Source organism: Schizophyllum commune (assembly GCF_000143185.2).
Source record: "Schizophyllum commune H4-8 unplaced genomic scaffold SCHCOscaffold_1, whole genome shotgun sequence".
Lineage (NCBI taxonomy): Eukaryota > Fungi > Basidiomycota > Agaricomycetes > Agaricales > Schizophyllaceae > Schizophyllum > Schizophyllum commune.
In genome coordinates, this window is record NW_026089538.1 from 624,761 (window position 1) to 640,324 (window position 15,564).

The 15,564-nt window shown below is 58.2% G+C and overlaps 8 protein-coding genes across 8 annotated transcripts; 6 read left to right on the plus strand and 2 right to left on the minus strand.

Moving 5' to 3' along the window:
* Positions 1–41: 41 nt before the first annotated feature.
* Positions 42–896, plus strand: SCHCODRAFT_02604605 (Tautomerase/MIF). The gene is made up of 6 exons (XM_003036195.2): positions 42–143; positions 208–246; positions 299–409; positions 510–610; positions 663–695; positions 764–896. Exons 1-6 carry the CDS (start codon positions 111–113, stop codon positions 810–812), a joined length of 366 nt encoding a protein of 121 aa, XP_003036241.1. The 5' UTR covers positions 42–110; the 3' UTR covers positions 813–896.
* A 1,496-nt stretch (positions 897–2,392) lies between these two features.
* Positions 2,393–3,097, minus strand: SCHCODRAFT_01147046 (uncharacterized protein). Its single transcript, XM_003035383.2, has one exon. It carries the CDS (start codon positions 2,705–2,707, stop codon positions 2,423–2,425), a length of 285 nt encoding a protein of 94 aa, XP_003035429.1. The 5' UTR covers positions 2,708–3,097; the 3' UTR covers positions 2,393–2,422.
* Positions 3,098–3,159: 62 nt separating this feature from the next.
* Positions 3,160–6,569, minus strand: SCHCODRAFT_02742365 (uncharacterized protein). Its single transcript, XM_050347166.1, has 2 exons — positions 6,166–6,569; positions 3,160–5,303 (listed from the first exon to the last, which is right to left on the minus strand). Exons 1-2 carry the CDS (start codon positions 6,196–6,198, stop codon positions 3,657–3,659), a joined length of 1,680 nt encoding a protein of 559 aa, XP_050202663.1. The 5' UTR covers positions 6,199–6,569; the 3' UTR covers positions 3,160–3,656.
* Positions 6,184–7,376, plus strand: SCHCODRAFT_02604615 (uncharacterized protein). The gene is made up of 5 exons (XM_003036194.2): positions 6,184–6,441; positions 6,497–6,604; positions 6,653–6,736; positions 6,789–7,000; positions 7,052–7,376. Exons 1-5 carry the CDS (start codon positions 6,286–6,288, stop codon positions 7,173–7,175), a joined length of 684 nt encoding a protein of 227 aa, XP_003036240.2. The 5' UTR covers positions 6,184–6,285; the 3' UTR covers positions 7,176–7,376.
* Positions 7,377–8,584: 1,208 nt separating this feature from the next.
* SCHCODRAFT_02604620 (uncharacterized protein) lies at positions 8,585–9,708 on the plus strand. Its single transcript, XM_003036193.2, has 5 exons — positions 8,585–8,817; positions 8,884–8,991; positions 9,047–9,130; positions 9,230–9,441; positions 9,510–9,708. Exons 1-5 carry the CDS (start codon positions 8,767–8,769, stop codon positions 9,640–9,642), a joined length of 588 nt encoding a protein of 195 aa, XP_003036239.2. The 5' UTR covers positions 8,585–8,766; the 3' UTR covers positions 9,643–9,708.
* Positions 9,709–9,826: 118 nt separating this feature from the next.
* On the plus strand, positions 9,827–11,733 carry SCHCODRAFT_02604621 (uncharacterized protein). Its single transcript, XM_050344117.1, has 3 exons — positions 9,827–10,429; positions 10,483–11,497; positions 11,546–11,733. The coding sequence occupies exons 1-3, from the start codon at positions 9,903–9,905 to the stop codon at positions 11,672–11,674; spliced, it is 1,671 nt and encodes a 556-aa protein (XP_050202664.1). The 5' UTR covers positions 9,827–9,902; the 3' UTR covers positions 11,675–11,733.
* A 205-nt stretch (positions 11,734–11,938) lies between these two features.
* On the plus strand, positions 11,939–12,134 carry SCHCODRAFT_02604624 (uncharacterized protein). The gene has a single exon (XM_003036192.2). The coding sequence runs from the start codon at positions 11,954–11,956 to the stop codon at positions 12,122–12,124; it is 171 nt and encodes a 56-aa protein (XP_003036238.2). The 5' UTR covers positions 11,939–11,953; the 3' UTR covers positions 12,125–12,134.
* An 832-nt stretch (positions 12,135–12,966) lies between these two features.
* Positions 12,967–15,564, plus strand: SCHCODRAFT_02604628 (catalase-domain-containing protein). The gene is made up of 6 exons (XM_003036191.2): positions 12,967–13,126; positions 13,174–13,279; positions 13,330–13,699; positions 13,752–13,952; positions 14,001–15,149; positions 15,202–15,564. Exons 1-6 carry the CDS (start codon positions 12,984–12,986, stop codon positions 15,447–15,449), a joined length of 2,217 nt encoding a protein of 738 aa, XP_003036237.1. The 5' UTR covers positions 12,967–12,983; the 3' UTR covers positions 15,450–15,564.

Consider the following 15,564-nt stretch of genomic DNA (forward strand, 5'->3'; position numbering starts at 1 on the left):
GCGACGCTGGGGGTGAAGCATCCTCTATCGCGATTCTCAACTCGGCTTCTCCCCCTCGGCACCTCTCGAGCTCTACCTTTCTTCGTATTCCCTCCCTCCCCAACGCCGCCATGCCTCTCGTCGATCTCGCCACAAACGTCTCGGTCAGTGCATCTCCCTTCTCCTTCGACCGACTTGTCGACCGAGTGACTCACGCGCCTCCCTCAGGTTCCCGACGTCAAGGCGCTCAGCCTCGAGCTCTCCAAGGTCAGCATCATGTCGACTCTCCTCACCTCGCTCGCTGAAATTTTCCCTTTAGGCCGCCAGCCAGATCCTTGGCAAACCCGAAGCCTTTGTTGGTGTGCGCATCCAGGCCGGCGAGGTGTTGAGCTTTGGCGGCTCGCACGAGCCTGCCTATATGTTGTCGGCTGTACGTACCTCGTGTTTTTCCTATTGGTCAACTCACTCTCATTCGCCACCTCGCTCATTCACCCGCTCATCATCCATCTTCCCGCCAACCCACACGCCAGACCGACCTCAACACCACTCGCGAGATCAACGAGGCACGCAGCAAGGCGCTTTCGGAATGGCTCACCGAGAAGCTCGGCCTGCCCAATGACCGCGGGCTCATGTGCGTATTGACCTCTTTATTTGACCGATGGCGCATCTGACCTTCGCTGTAGCGCCTTCATCGACCCCGGCGCTAACAACCTTGGGTAGGTGCCACAATTCTCTGTTTCCCTGTCTGCTTGTATGCATACCGGGAACTCATACGGATCTACAGCTTCAAGGGCACCAGCATCGCGACCTTCTTCGAGAGCTTGCGGAAGTAGATGCGAAGAGCATGAACGCAAAGATGTAAACTACGACAAGACCCTGTATTAAATCCCCCTCGTCCTTAGCCTGATCGTCCGTGCCACGGCGTTAGCGTGTTCAGGTCGTGAAAGCAGGTCAGTCGCCTGAATGCGCTATCATCAGCAAGTACTACAGTGCTGAGCAATCGCGCTTCAACCTATTGTCATGAGTATGCTCGACCTCGCTGTCAATGTGCTAGTAGGTCCTATCGTCCGATACATGTACCTTGTCTAGCATCTGACCCATCGCCCTAAGTTGCCGACATCAAGGCGCTCAACCTTGCGCTTTTGAAGCTCGTCTCATGACGGGCTCGATTCCTCACGCCGCGGAACTCGTCAAAATGTCATGCCGCTTCCCAAATACTTGCCAAATTCGAGGCTGCAACAGGCGTGCGCATCCGGGTCCTTTGAACAAATGTTTGAGCCTGCGTTCTGGTTGTATGTCTGTTATACGTCAAGCTCAAGCACTTCTGCGCTGTCTCGAGTGGGTCTGTACACCGTGGCACACGCTATCAGGAGCAACCTCGGCATCACTCGAGAATCGAACGAGGCGCATCCGGTGTTGCTGCATTATTTCCATTTCAAGCCAACCTCATCTGAATACCGCAGAACTCGTCTGACTGCGCCTCCATTGACCCAGCGAGCGAGAACTCAGGGTTAGCGCTACTCAAGCCTGTGACCTTCTCAACTGCGGTGTGCTGACTTCAGCTTTTCAGCTTCAAGAGAACCACTCTTGGGACGCTGCTCGGATGATCACGCGTATCTTCCCTCGAGTGGAGTGGAGTGGAGTGGATTACCCGAGCGGTCCCTTAAGGAACATACGGGGTGCCCGTACTACGACATACAGTGCTGATGTACGCGCTACGGAGCCGAACGACACACAGAATTACCATTGTAGCAAACCCAACCCGAGTTCGGCCGCCTCCTGGTCTCTCCCGCAAGCCGTGAGTCACAATCCTCCATCCTGGTTACCTTTCCCATCTGAAGCCGGCACCCACGCGCATGTGGGCAGCGAGACTGTGTGATGCCTGCCGAATAGCTGTAAGATGTTGAATCTAAACTTTCCCAGTGTATCGCATGCCGTCGGGTGCGCGCAGAGGGCGTGAATCCAGGCCACAGGATACTGAGAGCACCCGCAAATAGAGGGGTCGACGTCGGCGACATTTTCCCAGAAGCGCATACACAGGGCGATTAAGTCAGCCCGGGAGTTGCAGCCGTCTTCGATGCCATCTCCGCAAAAGCCACGCAGGCGCCATCCAGACGCGCTTGAGCGCCAACGACCAGCATCGCGGGAGGCATGAGGGGTGATGTCCGCTGAGCTGTCTTGCAGCAGGTCCTTGTAAAATTGATGGGCAAGGATGGGTTGTTGACGGATGGGTTGGTATACCAGTGATGGTGAATGGAATAATGCACAATGAATTTTGGATAGCCCTACGTGTCTTCGCACGTTTCTTCGCAGGCAGCTGGGCTGTACGTGATCGAGCCTGTGTGAAGGGACGGAGACCGTGCGTACCCAGAGGGCTCCGGCAGCCATACATACTGATATAGGGGCGGGGGGAGGGGATGCTGGTGGCGTGCTGTGGGCACCTTCACCACACATTCTCCTCGTCACGGACGCGATCCCCAATCGAAGCTCCCCACGCTCGACGTCGCCGAGGATCGGGCGTGATTGATTCCGGCGAGCAACGCTTGCGCATCGCAATGCTCGAACACCGTTGTCGCGAGCATCCGCGGTGTCCGCGGACGCCCGACGGTATAGATGCTGGTTGCGCGTGCTCATGCGGGCCCCAGGAGCATCGAGAATGACACTCTGAGCGTGCTCGTCGAGGGCAGCAATGTAGAGTGGGGGAGGGATTGGCGGCACGACGGCACATTCGGAGCGCCAGGGGAAAGTACTGCGCAGTGCTGCCCCTTAAGTTATAGGGGCGGGGTGGCACCGATGCACTCGCAGGCGTACAGGACGTCCTTCAGTGGAAAGCATCCATCGGGGCCCACTGAGGGTACCATCGAGTGGGTGGGAATGCGAGCAATGTTGCTGCAGCGGCGTAGGCCGGACGTTGGGGCAGATCGGCCCCTGATCGAAGCCCCTCCCCGAGTGCGAGGACGCCGCCGATGAGCGTGTGTAGTTGCCGATCACATTCATGGGTAACTGCTCACGCATCCAGTGCTTTGAACACCGTTACTGTGCGGTTTTGCAGTGTCTATTTCCCATCCGACGGTCTTCGACCATGTCGAACGCTTAGACCATGATGGTGGTAGAAGGCAACCCAACGTTGTTCGCACACAGCTCTCCTCAAACAGTCGGGCACACTTCAGCGGACTACGGAAAGCTTCAAACCAAGGAATTCATGCGATTATGTAGCGTACATTAGCGTGCCAGTAAGTAGTGTCTATGGTAGGTCTTCAGTGGTGTCTAGTGTGCCGTGGGCGGTGGAAGTGGAAGTGGAAGTGGTGTGTAAGATGTGGATGTGTAGTACAGTATGACGCGGGTAGTGTACAAGTATGTCGTACATGTCATCTAGCTTGTCGTGGAAGGCCGTTAGCGTTCCGTTGGAGTGCGTAAAAGAGAAAGTGTGGAAGTGTAGCAGTAGGGAGCTTGAGCTACACAACTTCCGTATAGAAAATCCGTCAATGGCGCCTGCCCCTTCAGCTCCTTCAATATAGCTACTGCATACGCAGAGACTACACGCGCGGGGCTACACTTGAAGGTCATCTCTCAGGACGGTGGACCAAGCGTGGGCTTCCCAGGAGCGATGAGCAAAACGGAATTTCCGTGTAGCTCAAGCTCACTAGTGGTATGAGTCGCTAGTCCTGGTATCGCCCTTACAAGCCTTGCAAGCTGATATCTACAGTCGGTGCAAGCTTGTCTCGTAGCTCCCTAAGAGAACGTAGGATGCCCTCGTCGATCGTCTCCACTGGGTAGGCCGAGCTTTCCTTCTCGGGAACCTCCTGAGCCTGGTCCTGGCATGCGTCGTCGTCCTTAGCTGCGTCGTCATCCTCGGCAAGGTTATCGTAAAACTCGTCGGTCCAGCTGCCATGAAACTCCTTCAGCGGGATATGTCCAGGAACAACATATTCCTCAAGGAAGGAGTGAATATTGCGATACGCTAGCTTTAGGACGCCGACATTGTCTTGGAGGACACCGACCCAGGCCAGAGATGCGCCCTCGTAACGCAAGACCTCGAGATTTGGAAGAAGGACGCCACCGTCCGTCGCGGTGACCCCGATGTACCCGACCTCTTGAGGGTAGACGCAGACCGATCTCAAGACCAGGCGCGTCAAGTTCGAGAAGCGCTCGAAGAGCAGCCAGGCATCCCGATCCCCCTCTCCCGTTAGATCGAAGAGCGTGAGCGTGAGGTCCGTCACTTGCGCTGACCGCTCCGCCAAGAGGTAGAGAGGGGCCCAAGGCTGCCCGAACGCACTCCAGTTGCGCTCGTCGTACAGATGGAGCGCATCGAGGGCGGGGAAGTGCGCGCAGGTGCCCAGTTCTTCCGGGAACACCTCGAAGGTGACACTCAGCGCGGTCAGGAAGGGGAACGTCACGATCTTAGCGGGCCTGTGCGCCGGATCGTCGAAGAACGCGCCGTGGAGGACGAGCTCGGCGCGGCGGAGGCGCACGCATTGGAAGAAGACAGGCCCAACGTCGTACTCGGCATCGATGCCCGTGAGGGCCAGTTCTTGCATCTGCGCCCACGGAGCATGCATGATGGCCGCGAGGCTGTCGCATGCAGTGATGCGCGTGATGTTGTAGAGGAAGAGCTGCTCGAGCCGCGGGCACGTCCAGGTGATCGTCTGCGCCGTGTTCTGCGTCTGGTTGGAGGCCTCAATGTGGAGACGCTGCAAGGCAGGGAAGGCGTCGCTGGGAAGGCCCGCCAGCAGCTGGTACCAGTCCCGATCGCAGTAGATGCGTAGGCCGCGCAGCTGGGAGGTGACCCGGAGCAGCACGAGCGGGATGACGGTGCCCACAGCAAGGTTGGACGAATTCCACGGGTCCCCGATCTGAAGATCGACCTGGTGTGGGGACGCGCGGCCGAACCAGCGCATCACTTGCTGTGCGTTGCGCGGCGTCGCCAGCTGGCGGAGAGCGACGACGAGCTGGGTCCAGAGGCGTGGTTGACCAAGCGCGACGTCGCGCCAGTGACGGCAGACGTGAGCAAGCTTGAGGATCTCCGAGGGCGAGGGGGCTACGTCTCCGTCGTCCCGGTACGTGAGCATGATCATGTCGAGGAGCTCGATCACGAAGGTCTGCGCTGCAGACGGGAAGGCGATCGCGTCCATCGCGCTGAGGGAAGTCGGGTAGTGTGTGGTAGGGGTACGGATGGCTCGGGAGATCTTGGCGGGTCGTTGCAGCGCGTGGAGCCTGTCCGTAGCGTCTCTAGCACCAGCTAGGATCTCGACGGTCGCGGGGAGAGAAGGACGTGAGAAGGGTGTCGTGAAGGTGTACAGACGTGATGTAGGCGACTTGGGCGTCTGGGTCGTGTCGCGAGTAAGAGAAGGTAGTGTACAGTGATGGTGGTGGTGAAAGTGGTGAAGCGCCTAATCGATTTGCGACACGACGCGTCGCGTCGAGTTACATTCATGAGGTCTCGTGCAGCGTCACGGCCTCGTGGGCGCTCTGCAGGCAGCGGGGGTCGTCGATAGATCCCTTCGCTCTCGTTTAATCAGGCTATGGACGAGGATCGACAACGCTCAGCTGGCAGAATCAAGAGAAGGGGCGATAGGCTCTAGAGATGTGTGATCAACGTGTGAGCTTGAACATAACTGTAAGGCCGCGAAGCGACGCGTCAGTGAGAAACACTGACCGCCAACAGATAGAGTGAGGCCGAGGGTGAGAAAGAAGCAGTCGTCGTTGAGCCGTACGCGTAGGACGCGCCGTAAGTTGATCCGGGGATGCCATGGGAGTGGTCTCACATAGGGAGGGTGAGGTCCTCGTCAAACTCCTCCATGCTGAGCAGACCTTCTGGGCTTTCTGTGCTCCTCTTCAGCATTCGCACTCGGTGCTCTCTTTCTGCTCGGCGGCGATGGCGACGACCCGCTCTTGTTCCGACCACCTCAGTTGGCAGAGTGAGCTCTGTCTTGCTGAAACTGCGCCTACCATGCGAGTCAGCGCGTCAGGCATCTTCAGGCTGTTGTATGGCAGCTACCTAACATACCTGGTCAACAAGACATAGCAGCTTTTCCAGCGACGGTTCATAAAGTCCGGTATAGTTTCGGACAAGGAGTGTTGTTGGTCCAGATGTGATCGAGCGGCACGCGAGTGTGATGATAGAGCAATGTCCTCCGTCATCCTCGACATCATCCCCGTCTCAAGCCCGTCTCCTCTGCCACTCACGTACTTTCCGCTCAGCCAATCGCCGATGGCCATTTCGTCAGCTGCGTCATGCCAGACTATGCGGGTTCGCTATAAATCCTCAATGAATGGCGGGTATAAAAACCCCTCCCCTTCCACACTATGCTCCCCCGAACCCTCCTGACCCGAGCGACTTCCACCGCGCGTCGATTGCCCACGCAATTGCCAGCTTTTTCAACCGGAATCCAACGTCTAGTCGCATACCGAGCCATGTCGAGCCGTAGCCTGACCGACGCGATCAAGGAGGACCACCAGGAGGTGCGTGCCATTAGCTACCATGAGTGGAAGATATGCGCTGACACGCTTCCCGCAGATGTACGAGTACTACGACAAGTACACTCAGGCCTCGGGAGATGTCGATGCGCAGGAGCGCTGGGCTCGCCAACTCATCTGGGAGGTAGCCCGCCATGCTGTGGGGGAGGTGCGTTGCTTGCCCATCTTCATTCTTCTTGAACTCACCCCTTCGCAGGAACTTGTCGTCTACCCGTTGATGGAGCAGCATATGGGAGAGAAGGGCTTAAAGCTGGCCGATCAGGATCGTGCTGACCACCAGGTTCGTTGATCCTATCCCCTCCGTTCCACCCTCGACGTGACGCCCACTTCAGTACGTCAAGGAGAAGCTTTACCAGATCGAGTCCATGAGGCCCGGAAGCGAGGAGTACAGCACCCTCCTCGCCGCCGTCATGAAGCACCTTCACGAGCACAACGACTCGGAGGAGCAGAAGGACCTCCCAGAGCTTGAGCCTCATCTCGGTGCGGACGGAAGCGCTACGGCCGCGCAGAGCTTCAGCCGGACGAAGAAGTTCGTCCCGACACGGTGAGTATCGGTTTCTTGTCGCACAATAACTGCTTTCTGACCGTTACTCAGCGCACACCCATCCGCCCCCAACAAGCCTCCATTCGAGACCGTCGTGGGGCTCATGACCGCGCCGATTGACAAGATCAAGGATGTGTTCGCCAAGTTCCCGACCGACGAGATGAAGTCCGAGTAAGTTGCTTAGAATGTACCTGTACTATAGCTATCATTTGTACCATATCCGCAGTGTATCACCATCTTTCAATTCAAATTCATACACGCAGCATTGTCGAGCATCGCAGACTCCGGAATTGCCTCCGAGTAGTCGAACTTGTCATGTGATTGCACAAGATTACCTATTTGGGAACAATGAAAACTTCCTTGACTTGGTCCTGCCCCGCATGGAGCGATGGTATGCAGGGCTGCAGCCGGGCATCAACGCCTATAGTTACGAGGAGGTGTACACGGCCGGACGGTGGGAGCGAAGTTTTCATGCAACCGCCGGTATCAAAGAATGTTGGAATCGTTTGAGGTGGATTCAAAATTGTCTCTATAAGAAATTTTTGCAAGCGCCGGCGCTTGCAAAACATTCGCAAGTGACGTCACCTCGGTGCTCTCGCCAGCGCGCTGGGGTCCCTTTCCTCGCCTTGCTCACTGGCCTTGGGCTCGCAAAGTAGATAGAGAAACAGACTGTATTGCCATCGACTACAGCTACATACACAACATACAGGCTATGCATACTGTGCTTACAAGTGCTCGGGATGCCCACTCGTCTCCGGCCCAGGGTCCTCACCCCACTGCACACTTCGCGCGCCACGCCATCGCCTGCGCCGCCAACAAGTGGCCTTCGCCGTGAGCGCTCTGGACGCAATCACCCTGGGGGGAGATCGACCCGTCTGCAGGTCGGGCGAGTGAGAAGGACGAAGTCAAGAGGGCGACCTGCTCACCTCGAAAGTACTCACCCGCCCGCTTGCGGGCATGTCTGCGACACTAATAGCGTCAGGAGGCAGCAAGATCATGAGAGCAGAAGACACGCTACCTGCGCTGCCCACAGCTGTGCGCGCTGACATGACATCGAGCTCGCCTCCTCGCACAGAGGATGGTGGTCAAGAGCAGAAAAACACAAGTTCGAATTTCGCACCAGCGCTCGTCTTCCCTGCGCGTGGCACCAGGCGCGCCGACGTTCGGCATCGTCTTGGAAGCAGGGCGGACCGAGCCGAAGCTCAGGCAAAGTCCCACGGTGGCGCTGGGAGTCGAGCGGCCACCAGAAAACGAACATCTGCGCGCTGCGTCAGACTGCATCTCACGCGCTCTCAAGAATCTCTACGAGGGGACAATTTGATTTTCGCATTTCTTCAATCTTTCGCTACTAGCGTCTGGCCGTGTACTGCTGAACTTTCCGTCACTCAGGATGACCAGTCCCGTACACGCAAGAGCGACTCGTTAGCTCGTCGATCCGCTCGATTGCAAGCCAATTGAGCGCAATGCATTCGGCACCATGTCTTTTCGGCCAACCGCATGCTACTTCATCGTCATCGCGTCATGAAAGGCTCACAGTGCTGCTCATCGCCCACTAGACGCTATGATTCGCATGTAGTCGTCACCAGCAGGTCACCGACATTGCGGCCATAGGGCGGCAGGGCCCATGTATATGAAGACAGCTGCGCGGGAAGAGGCAGAGTAGTATGCTCTCGACTCGCATACTCTGCAGAGCGCCTTCATTCCTCTCTCGTCGCCTTACCCAGCAATCGAGCACCTTTCTTCGCCTCGCGTCGACTACTAGCACGATGACCAGCAACCAGAAGATTAGCGACGCAATCAAGGAGGACCATCGGGATGTATGTTATGCTCTCTCATCCCTCGAATGGCGGGCTCCTACTCACTCGAGTCATTCTTCCATGCAGATCTTCGCCTACCATGAGGCGTACAAGAAGTCTGTGGGCGACTTCGACGCTCAGCAGCGCTGGTCGCGCCAGTTGATCTGGGAGGTGGCGCGGCACTCTATCGGCGAGGTGCGCTTTTTGCGTGCTGTCTGCTTTCAGCGAGTAACTCTAGGACCCTCCGCAGGAACTCGTCGTCTACCCCCTCTTCGAGAAGTACATGGGCACGCGCGGTACCCAGCTCGCTGATGAGAATCGCAAGGAGCACAATGTGCGTTCTTTGCCCCATTCTTTCCTCCCCTCTCTTCCCTTCCTCTTTTTCCCTCCCCCTCGCCCGTACCCCATCTGACCCTCCCCTCCCCCCTCCCAGGAAGTCAAAGAAAAGCTCTACGAGCTCGAGAAGCTCGACCCCGGCTCCACCGAGTTCGACACGCTCCTTGAGTCCACCATGAGCGCGCTGCACAAGCACATCGACACCGAGGAGCGGGACGAGATGCCGAAGCTCGAGGCGCTGCTGATGGATGAGGATAGCAAAAGCGCTGCGGGCTCATTTGCGCGGACAAAGATGATTGCGCCGACGCGGTGCGTTTTTTTTCTCATGCAGCAGATATTTCCTATGCAGCAAAAAAACATACTCATGCCACTGATAGCCCCCACCCCTCTGCGCCGGATAAGCCGCCTTTCGAGACCATTGTGGGCTTGATGAGCGCACCCATCGACAAGGTGATGGATATGTTCGCAAAGTTCCCGAGCGAGGAGGAGAAGCAGAAGGCAAAGTCCTAGACTAGTGGTCAATGCTTGTTCTCATGTTGTATCGATAATGCTGTATAAACGCGCCAATCGTCCTTCGTGATCCCTCGAAGCGCACAGCGCCACACGGCAAGTGGCCATAAAATGCCTTTTTCGGCATTTGCCGCGGAAGTATTCAAAGTTCGGCCCGGGTTAGGTCCGCACGATCGGCTGCTGCGCTCCTCCCGCTATCATGCAGTGTCGCCGACGTCTGCGTCTTGCTTGCGCTCATCGTTCATGTTGCGACGGTACTGATGAGGATACTTGCTTTGCTGCTGGCTCTTCCGTTGATCTCGGCCACGCGAACGGAGGATAGCGACCTCTCTACCGTCGCGCCCTTCATCTTCAACGAGCTCTCCTCCCTCCTCGCCCAATGGCCCAACACCTGGCACCCTAACGGCCACTCTATCATACCAGGCACCCTGTCCCCTTACACTACTCTCTACCACGCCCGCAAAGACGACATTCTGCCCACCCCCTCCCCCGAATGGCTCGCCTTCGACCCCGAGATGAGCTACGCGGTCATGGCGAGCAAGATTCCTGGGCCCACGTACCTGCGCACCTACCGCACGACCAGGCTAGCTAGGATTCTGTACTTCAACGGCATGTCCGCGGCGTGGGGCCCGGGATGGTTGGACACGCAGCACGCGGTCATGGCGGGGAAGGGGCTGGCGAACGCGACGCAGCCGGCGTGGTGGGATGATTATGGGCGCGCGCAGGGGCTGTGCGAATGGGGCGCGTCAAGAGGGGTGGAGGGGATCGTGAGGATGAATGGGGGATTGTGAGTGAGGCTGTTTGGTTAGGGTGAAGGGCGTGGGCTAACGGGGTTTGTAGCGAAGTGATTTGGTGTAATTTTTCTTCGCCAGCGCTTGAGCTTGTCAGCAACCTCAACATAACGCCCCCCGACACGCAACCGGGTACCCTCCCCGATTTCCCCTTCCCACCACCACCCGGTAGAGAGGTCGTACTACAGGACCTCCTGGATCAAGAAAGCTTGCGCCCCGTGCCGGATCCCCCGGAAGATCGACCCCCACACCGCGGCCCACCCCACCGTGGTCCGCCTCGCCGCTGGTGGCAACCCGCTCCCCTCGCTCGTTCCGGAAACTATGAATGGCTTCGCGCCGCCTCCCGACGCCCCTTCATCCCTCAGCCACACATCACCCTCTTCCCCGCCTCCCTCGTCACCTTCTACCACCCGCGCCTCACGAGCCTAGCTCCCTCCCGCGTCAATCACACCATGACGGTGCACCGCGCGTGGGCGGAGGCCTCTGATGCGGACGTGCAGAGCGTGCTGGACGAGCTGGACGAAGTCCTGTCGAGGAGTGAGGCAGAGATGCGGGGCAGTGGGGTAGATTGGCAAGGCCTTGCGCGGGACGTGGTGTGGGGGTGGGCGGATAGGATTGCCGAGATGGATGCGGTACTGAGTGGGCAGGCGGAGAATGCAACGGAGACCGCTCTCCGGGTCCGCGCACTCGCGTACACGCCGCTCAGTCCGTATATGGCGCCGGGGACGCAGCCGGGTGCGTCGGGGCGGGAGCTCTTCGACGAGGCGGCGCGCGCGCGTTGCGAGAGCTTGGCAACGGGTTTCGCGAAGGGTGGCATGCTGCTGACGGCGCAGGAGCAGCTTTTGCGCGAGAGTATCGATGTCGTCGTGCGTCGCCTTTGCGATGACTTTGGCGCGCTTTTTGCGGAGAGCTGGGATGTTGTCGCAACGGCGCGGAGTGGTTTGCATGATCGGAAGGGGACTGCGGGGAGTGATGTCCAAGCTTGGCAAGCTCGCGTACGAGATTTGGTTGCCTGGCTGGATTGGCCGGCTTGGATGCAGTGTAAGGAGGTTTGCGGGAGGGAGGTGAGTAACTTTGCAGACCATTGCTGTACTTTGCTGAAGCTTCTGCAGAGCGTCTGCACTGTGCCTGTTTGGCCTATCGCGTGGGTGGGCTGGGGACGAGGGCAACAGGACGAGGCGAAGTTGCGCGAGCAGCTTCGGCCCAAGTGTATGTCGCTGGGTGATATGGAATGGCCGTAGACGAGTTCAGGTGGGTATGTATAGAGTCGCTATTGTGTACGCTAGTAGAGAATTTGGGTTTATAGGAAGTAAATCTGAGTATATATGGCTTCCTATCCGACCTTCTTTGAGCACCCTCCCCGAATTCGAACTCCAACCTCCCTCTCCACTCCGGCCGCCGCCTCGCCTCATCCATGCGTCCTTCCTTCCCCTCCTGGTCCGTGCGTCCTCCGCTCGCTACAAAACCCATCTCTTCGCACCTGGGCAACTCATACTTACCTTGATGGCATCTGCCCCTTCATGTATCTGGGCAGGTGGTGCGTGGGGGCTCTCCATAGCACGGCGACCCTGTCCTCAGGGAGAACCTGCGCATTGTATGGGCTTCGGCTCATGCACCGTCCCAATATTTTCCCGTCCCGCTCCGGCCACTCTAGCTGGGCGGGCTCTTTTGCGTTAGGGAGGCGGGGCTGACCCTAACCCTAGAAGGGGACGAGGGTGGGGACGAAGTACAATGGGAGGTCGGGGAGGAGTAGTGTATGCAGCGTTTGCCTGCGGCGGTTGTGTAGTCTTGTGCACAATACAACGATGCGGTATTTCTTGAGAGGCAATCCAGGTGACGAGAAAGGTAGTGCGAAGCTTGCAGGGCCCAGTGTCAGCTGCAGTGAACACCAGACGCAGCGCTTTACATTGGTGGGAGCCATCCCCAAAATGCCTCGCCCTATTGAACGGTGCTCTACCTTCGAGAGAATTCCTCAGAGGCCACTCTTGGCTACTATACTCTGCAAAAATTTGCAGAGCTACCACGGAAGGCTCAGCGATAGGCTCTATACCTCCAACTCGCTGTCGAGCAAAGTTCAACCGTGGGAGTCACGGTCACGTGTAAATGAACTTCGATCTCCGCGGGCGCCAAGCGCCGATCATCGTCTTCCGCTCGTCCTGACACCATCTTTTGTGCATTGGTCGCCTAAATGCTAATCCCCAGCACCTTCGGGATGCCCAGAGGACGGCCGATTATTCAGTGTACGGTCGCGCAGCTTCTCACTAAGGCGGCACCTGACGCGCTGAGGATTGGCGTGACGTCAGGACTGGCGTAGGCAGGGGAGGTCGTCTGCGCGCAGAGAACATACCCGAACCGCGGTCCATCGCGCACGGGAGCGCATTACTGTCGCCCCCGTGCGCGGCTGTCTATAATGAGCGTCATCTGACGTCGCTCGCCTTCAACGCGCGCCCTCTGATTCGTCCATCCGCCTCCGCGTCATGTCCGTCTGCTGTCCACGGCCTGGAGTATATAAGCCAGTCTGTTCCACCTCGTCCGCCGTTCTACCTCCCAATGTCGTCTGCCATCAAGCAAGCAATTACCAGCATGACGGCGAACGCGAAGCAGTCTGATCTCGCGCAGAACACCGTCGAGGTGTCCAAGTCGACGAAGCTCACCACCGACCACGGTGTTCCCGTCTCCGACACGGATAACTGGTGCGTCGCATATCTGACACCTTTTGCTGCTTGCTGACTGTACGCAGGCTCAAGGTCACCGACGGCACCCACGCAGGGCCTTCCCTCCTTGAAGACCAGATCGCACGCGAGAAGATCCATCGCTTTGACCATGAGCGCATTCCCGAGCGCGTCGTACGCACCTTCCTTATTCGCACCTCTTCCTTCATCTCACACATCACTAGGTCCACGCACGCGGCGCAGGCGCGCACGGCTACTTCAAGGTCTTTGACGACCGCGCCAAGAAGTACACATACGCTGGCGTCCTCACCGATCCATCTCGCACCACCCCCGTCTTCGTGCGCTTCAGCACCGTGCAGGGCTCGCGTGGAAGCGCTGACACCGTACGCGACGTGCGCGGCTTCGCTACCAAGTTCTACACCGACGAGGGCAACTGGGATATCGTTGGCAACAACATTCCCGTTTTCTTCATTCAGGACGCGATCAAGTTTCCCGACTTCGTGCACGCTGTCAAGCCGGAGCCTCATAACGAGGTTCCGCAGGGACAGTCCGCGCACAACAACTTCTGGGACTTTGTCGGTCTTCAGCCTGAGGGTGCGTGTCAATGGCGCATATATGCTGTTCAAAAGACTGACTGTATGCGTAGCGTCGCACATGGTGATGTGGGCTATGAGCGACCGCGGCATCCCTCGCTCGTACCGCATGATGCAGGGCTTTGGTGTCAACACCTACACCTTGCTCAACGCGGCCGGCGAGCGTCACTTCGTCAAGTTCCACTGGATTCCCGAGCTCGGTGTGCATTCGTTCGTCTGGGACGAGGCCCTGAAGATTGCGGGTCAGGATCCAGGTACATTCTTCTCTCTCGCGATTAGAATACGCGCTAATGAGTCGTCAGACTTTCACCGCAAGGACCTCGAGGAAGCCATCAACAACGGCGCTCCAGCGAAGTGGACGTTCGCCATCCAGACCATTGCTGAGAAGGACGAGCACAACTTCGAGTTTGACATTCTCGATGCGACCAAGATCTGGCCCGAGGAGCTCGTCCCTCTTGAGCCGATCGGTGAGATGGTTCTCAACCGGACCGTCGACGAGTACTTCCCGGAGACGGAGCAAGTTGCGTTCTGCACCAGCCATGTCGTACCCGGCATCGGCTTCAGCGACGACCCTCTGCTTCAGGGCCGCAACTTCTCGTACTTCGATACGCAGATCACCCGCCTCGGCATCAACTGGGAGCAGCTCCCCATCAACCGCCCTGTCTGCCCCGTCATGAGTCACAGCCGTGACGGTCAGCACCAGACGCGCATCACGAAGGGGCAGGTCAACTACTGGCCAAACCGCTTCCAGGCCGGTCCGCCGGTTCCCAAGGAGGAGGGTGGCTACGCAGAGTTCGCGCAGCGCATCAGCGGCATCAAGCAGCGCGCGCGCGGCGCGAAGTTCCAGGAGCACTACAACCAGGCGCAGCTTTTCTACAACTCGCTCACCGACTTCGAGAAGGCGCACGTCCTCTCCGCGCTCTCCTTCGAGCTCAGCCACTGCGACGACCCGCTCGTGTACGAGTCGTACTCGCGCGTACTGAGCAACATCGACCTCGACCTCGCGAAGAACGTCGCGCTGAACGTTGGAGGCGAGGTGCCCGACAAGCCTGGGAAGCCGAACAAGGGCCAGAAGAGCGATACGCTGTCGCAAACGTACTACCTTCCGAAGGAGCCGACGATTAAGTCGCGTCGGATCGCGATCTTGATTGCGGATGGGTTCAGTGGGAACGAGGTGCAGGCGGTGAAGGCGGCGCTGAAGAGCGCGGGTGCGCTGCCGTTCCTCATTGGCCCGCGGAGGGGGAAGATCTATCCGGCGGGGACGACAGTCGGTGCGGAGGGTGGGATCATGGCGGACCACCATTTCGAGGGCCAGCGCTCGACTTTGTTCGATGCGCTGTTCATCCCGTCGGGACGCGAGGCGGCGGACGCGCTGGTGTCGAACGGTCGCTGCATTCACTGGGTGCGCGAGGCGTTCGGTCACCTGAAGGCTATTGGCGCGATCGGCGAGGGTGAGTGTCTTTGTTCGTCTTTCCTTCCACCATCATCTGACATATCTATTAGGTGTCGCCGTCCTCCAGCGCGCGCTCGAGCTCAAGGAACTCCAGTTCTCTTCCGGCGATAGCACGGATGTCACCAACTCGTACGGCGTGGTGACGACGGGCAAGTACACCGCGTCGTCGCTCATCTCGGACGCCTTGAAGATCGGCCCGAGCGAGAAGGGCATCGTGGCGAACTTCGCGTATGAGGTTAGCCAGCACAGGAATTGGAAGCGCGAGTTGGATGGGCTGGCGAGCAAGGTCGCGTTCTGAGGAGGTTATGACCTTCGTCGAGAGAAAATGATACACGTGTATTCTATGTATTACATAGTAGCTCACTTATTGTACTTATGTTGTAACACGCATGCCCTCCGAGCTCTTTACACTG

Coding starts and splice junctions, on each gene's coding strand:
- SCHCODRAFT_02604605 (XM_003036195.2), top strand. CDS start 111: ATGCCTCTCGTCGATCTCGCCACAAACGTCTCG. Junction 410..509: donor CTGCCTATATGTTGTCGGCT/GTACGTACCTCG, acceptor CCCACACGCCAG/ACCGACCTCAACACCACTCG. Junction 611..662: donor CCCAATGACCGCGGGCTCAT/GTGCGTATTGAC, acceptor CCTTCGCTGTAG/CGCCTTCATCGACCCCGGCG.
- SCHCODRAFT_01147046 (XM_003035383.2), bottom strand. CDS start 2,707: ATGTGCCGTCGTGCCGCCAATCCCTCCCCCACTCTACATTGCTGCCCT.
- SCHCODRAFT_02742365 (XM_050347166.1), bottom strand. CDS start 6,198: ATGGCCATCGGCGATTGGCTGAGCGGAAAGTAC. Junction 5,304..6,165: donor ATTGGCTGAGCGGAAAGTAC/GTGAGTGGCAGA, acceptor GACACGACCCAG/ACGCCCAAGTCGCCTACATC.
- SCHCODRAFT_02604615 (XM_003036194.2), top strand. CDS start 6,286: ATGCTCCCCCGAACCCTCCTGACCCGAGCGACTTCCACCGCGCGTCGA. Junction 6,605..6,652: donor CCCGCCATGCTGTGGGGGAG/GTGCGTTGCTTG, acceptor ACCCCTTCGCAG/GAACTTGTCGTCTACCCGTT. Junction 6,737..6,788: donor AGGATCGTGCTGACCACCAG/GTTCGTTGATCC, acceptor CGCCCACTTCAG/TACGTCAAGGAGAAGCTTTA.
- SCHCODRAFT_02604620 (XM_003036193.2), top strand. CDS start 8,767: ATGACCAGCAACCAGAAGATTAGCGACGCAATCAAGGAGGACCATCGG. Junction 8,818..8,883: donor TCAAGGAGGACCATCGGGAT/GTATGTTATGCT, acceptor TCTTCCATGCAG/ATCTTCGCCTACCATGAGGC. Junction 9,131..9,229: donor AGAATCGCAAGGAGCACAAT/GTGCGTTCTTTG, acceptor CCCCCCTCCCAG/GAAGTCAAAGAAAAGCTCTA.
- SCHCODRAFT_02604621 (XM_050344117.1), top strand. CDS start 9,903: ATGAGGATACTTGCTTTGCTGCTGGCTCTTCCGTTGATCTCGGCCACG. Junction 10,430..10,482: donor GTGAGGATGAATGGGGGATT/GTGAGTGAGGCT, acceptor CGGGGTTTGTAG/CGAAGTGATTTGGTGTAATT. Junction 11,498..11,545: donor AGGAGGTTTGCGGGAGGGAG/GTGAGTAACTTT, acceptor AAGCTTCTGCAG/AGCGTCTGCACTGTGCCTGT.
- SCHCODRAFT_02604624 (XM_003036192.2), top strand. CDS start 11,954: ATGTATCTGGGCAGGTGGTGCGTGGGGGCTCTCCATAGCACGGCGACC.
- SCHCODRAFT_02604628 (XM_003036191.2), top strand. CDS start 12,984: ATGTCGTCTGCCATCAAGCAAGCAATTACCAGCATGACGGCGAACGCG. Junction 13,700..13,751: donor TGTCGGTCTTCAGCCTGAGG/GTGCGTGTCAAT, acceptor CTGTATGCGTAG/CGTCGCACATGGTGATGTGG. Junction 13,953..14,000: donor GATTGCGGGTCAGGATCCAG/GTACATTCTTCT, acceptor ATGAGTCGTCAG/ACTTTCACCGCAAGGACCTC.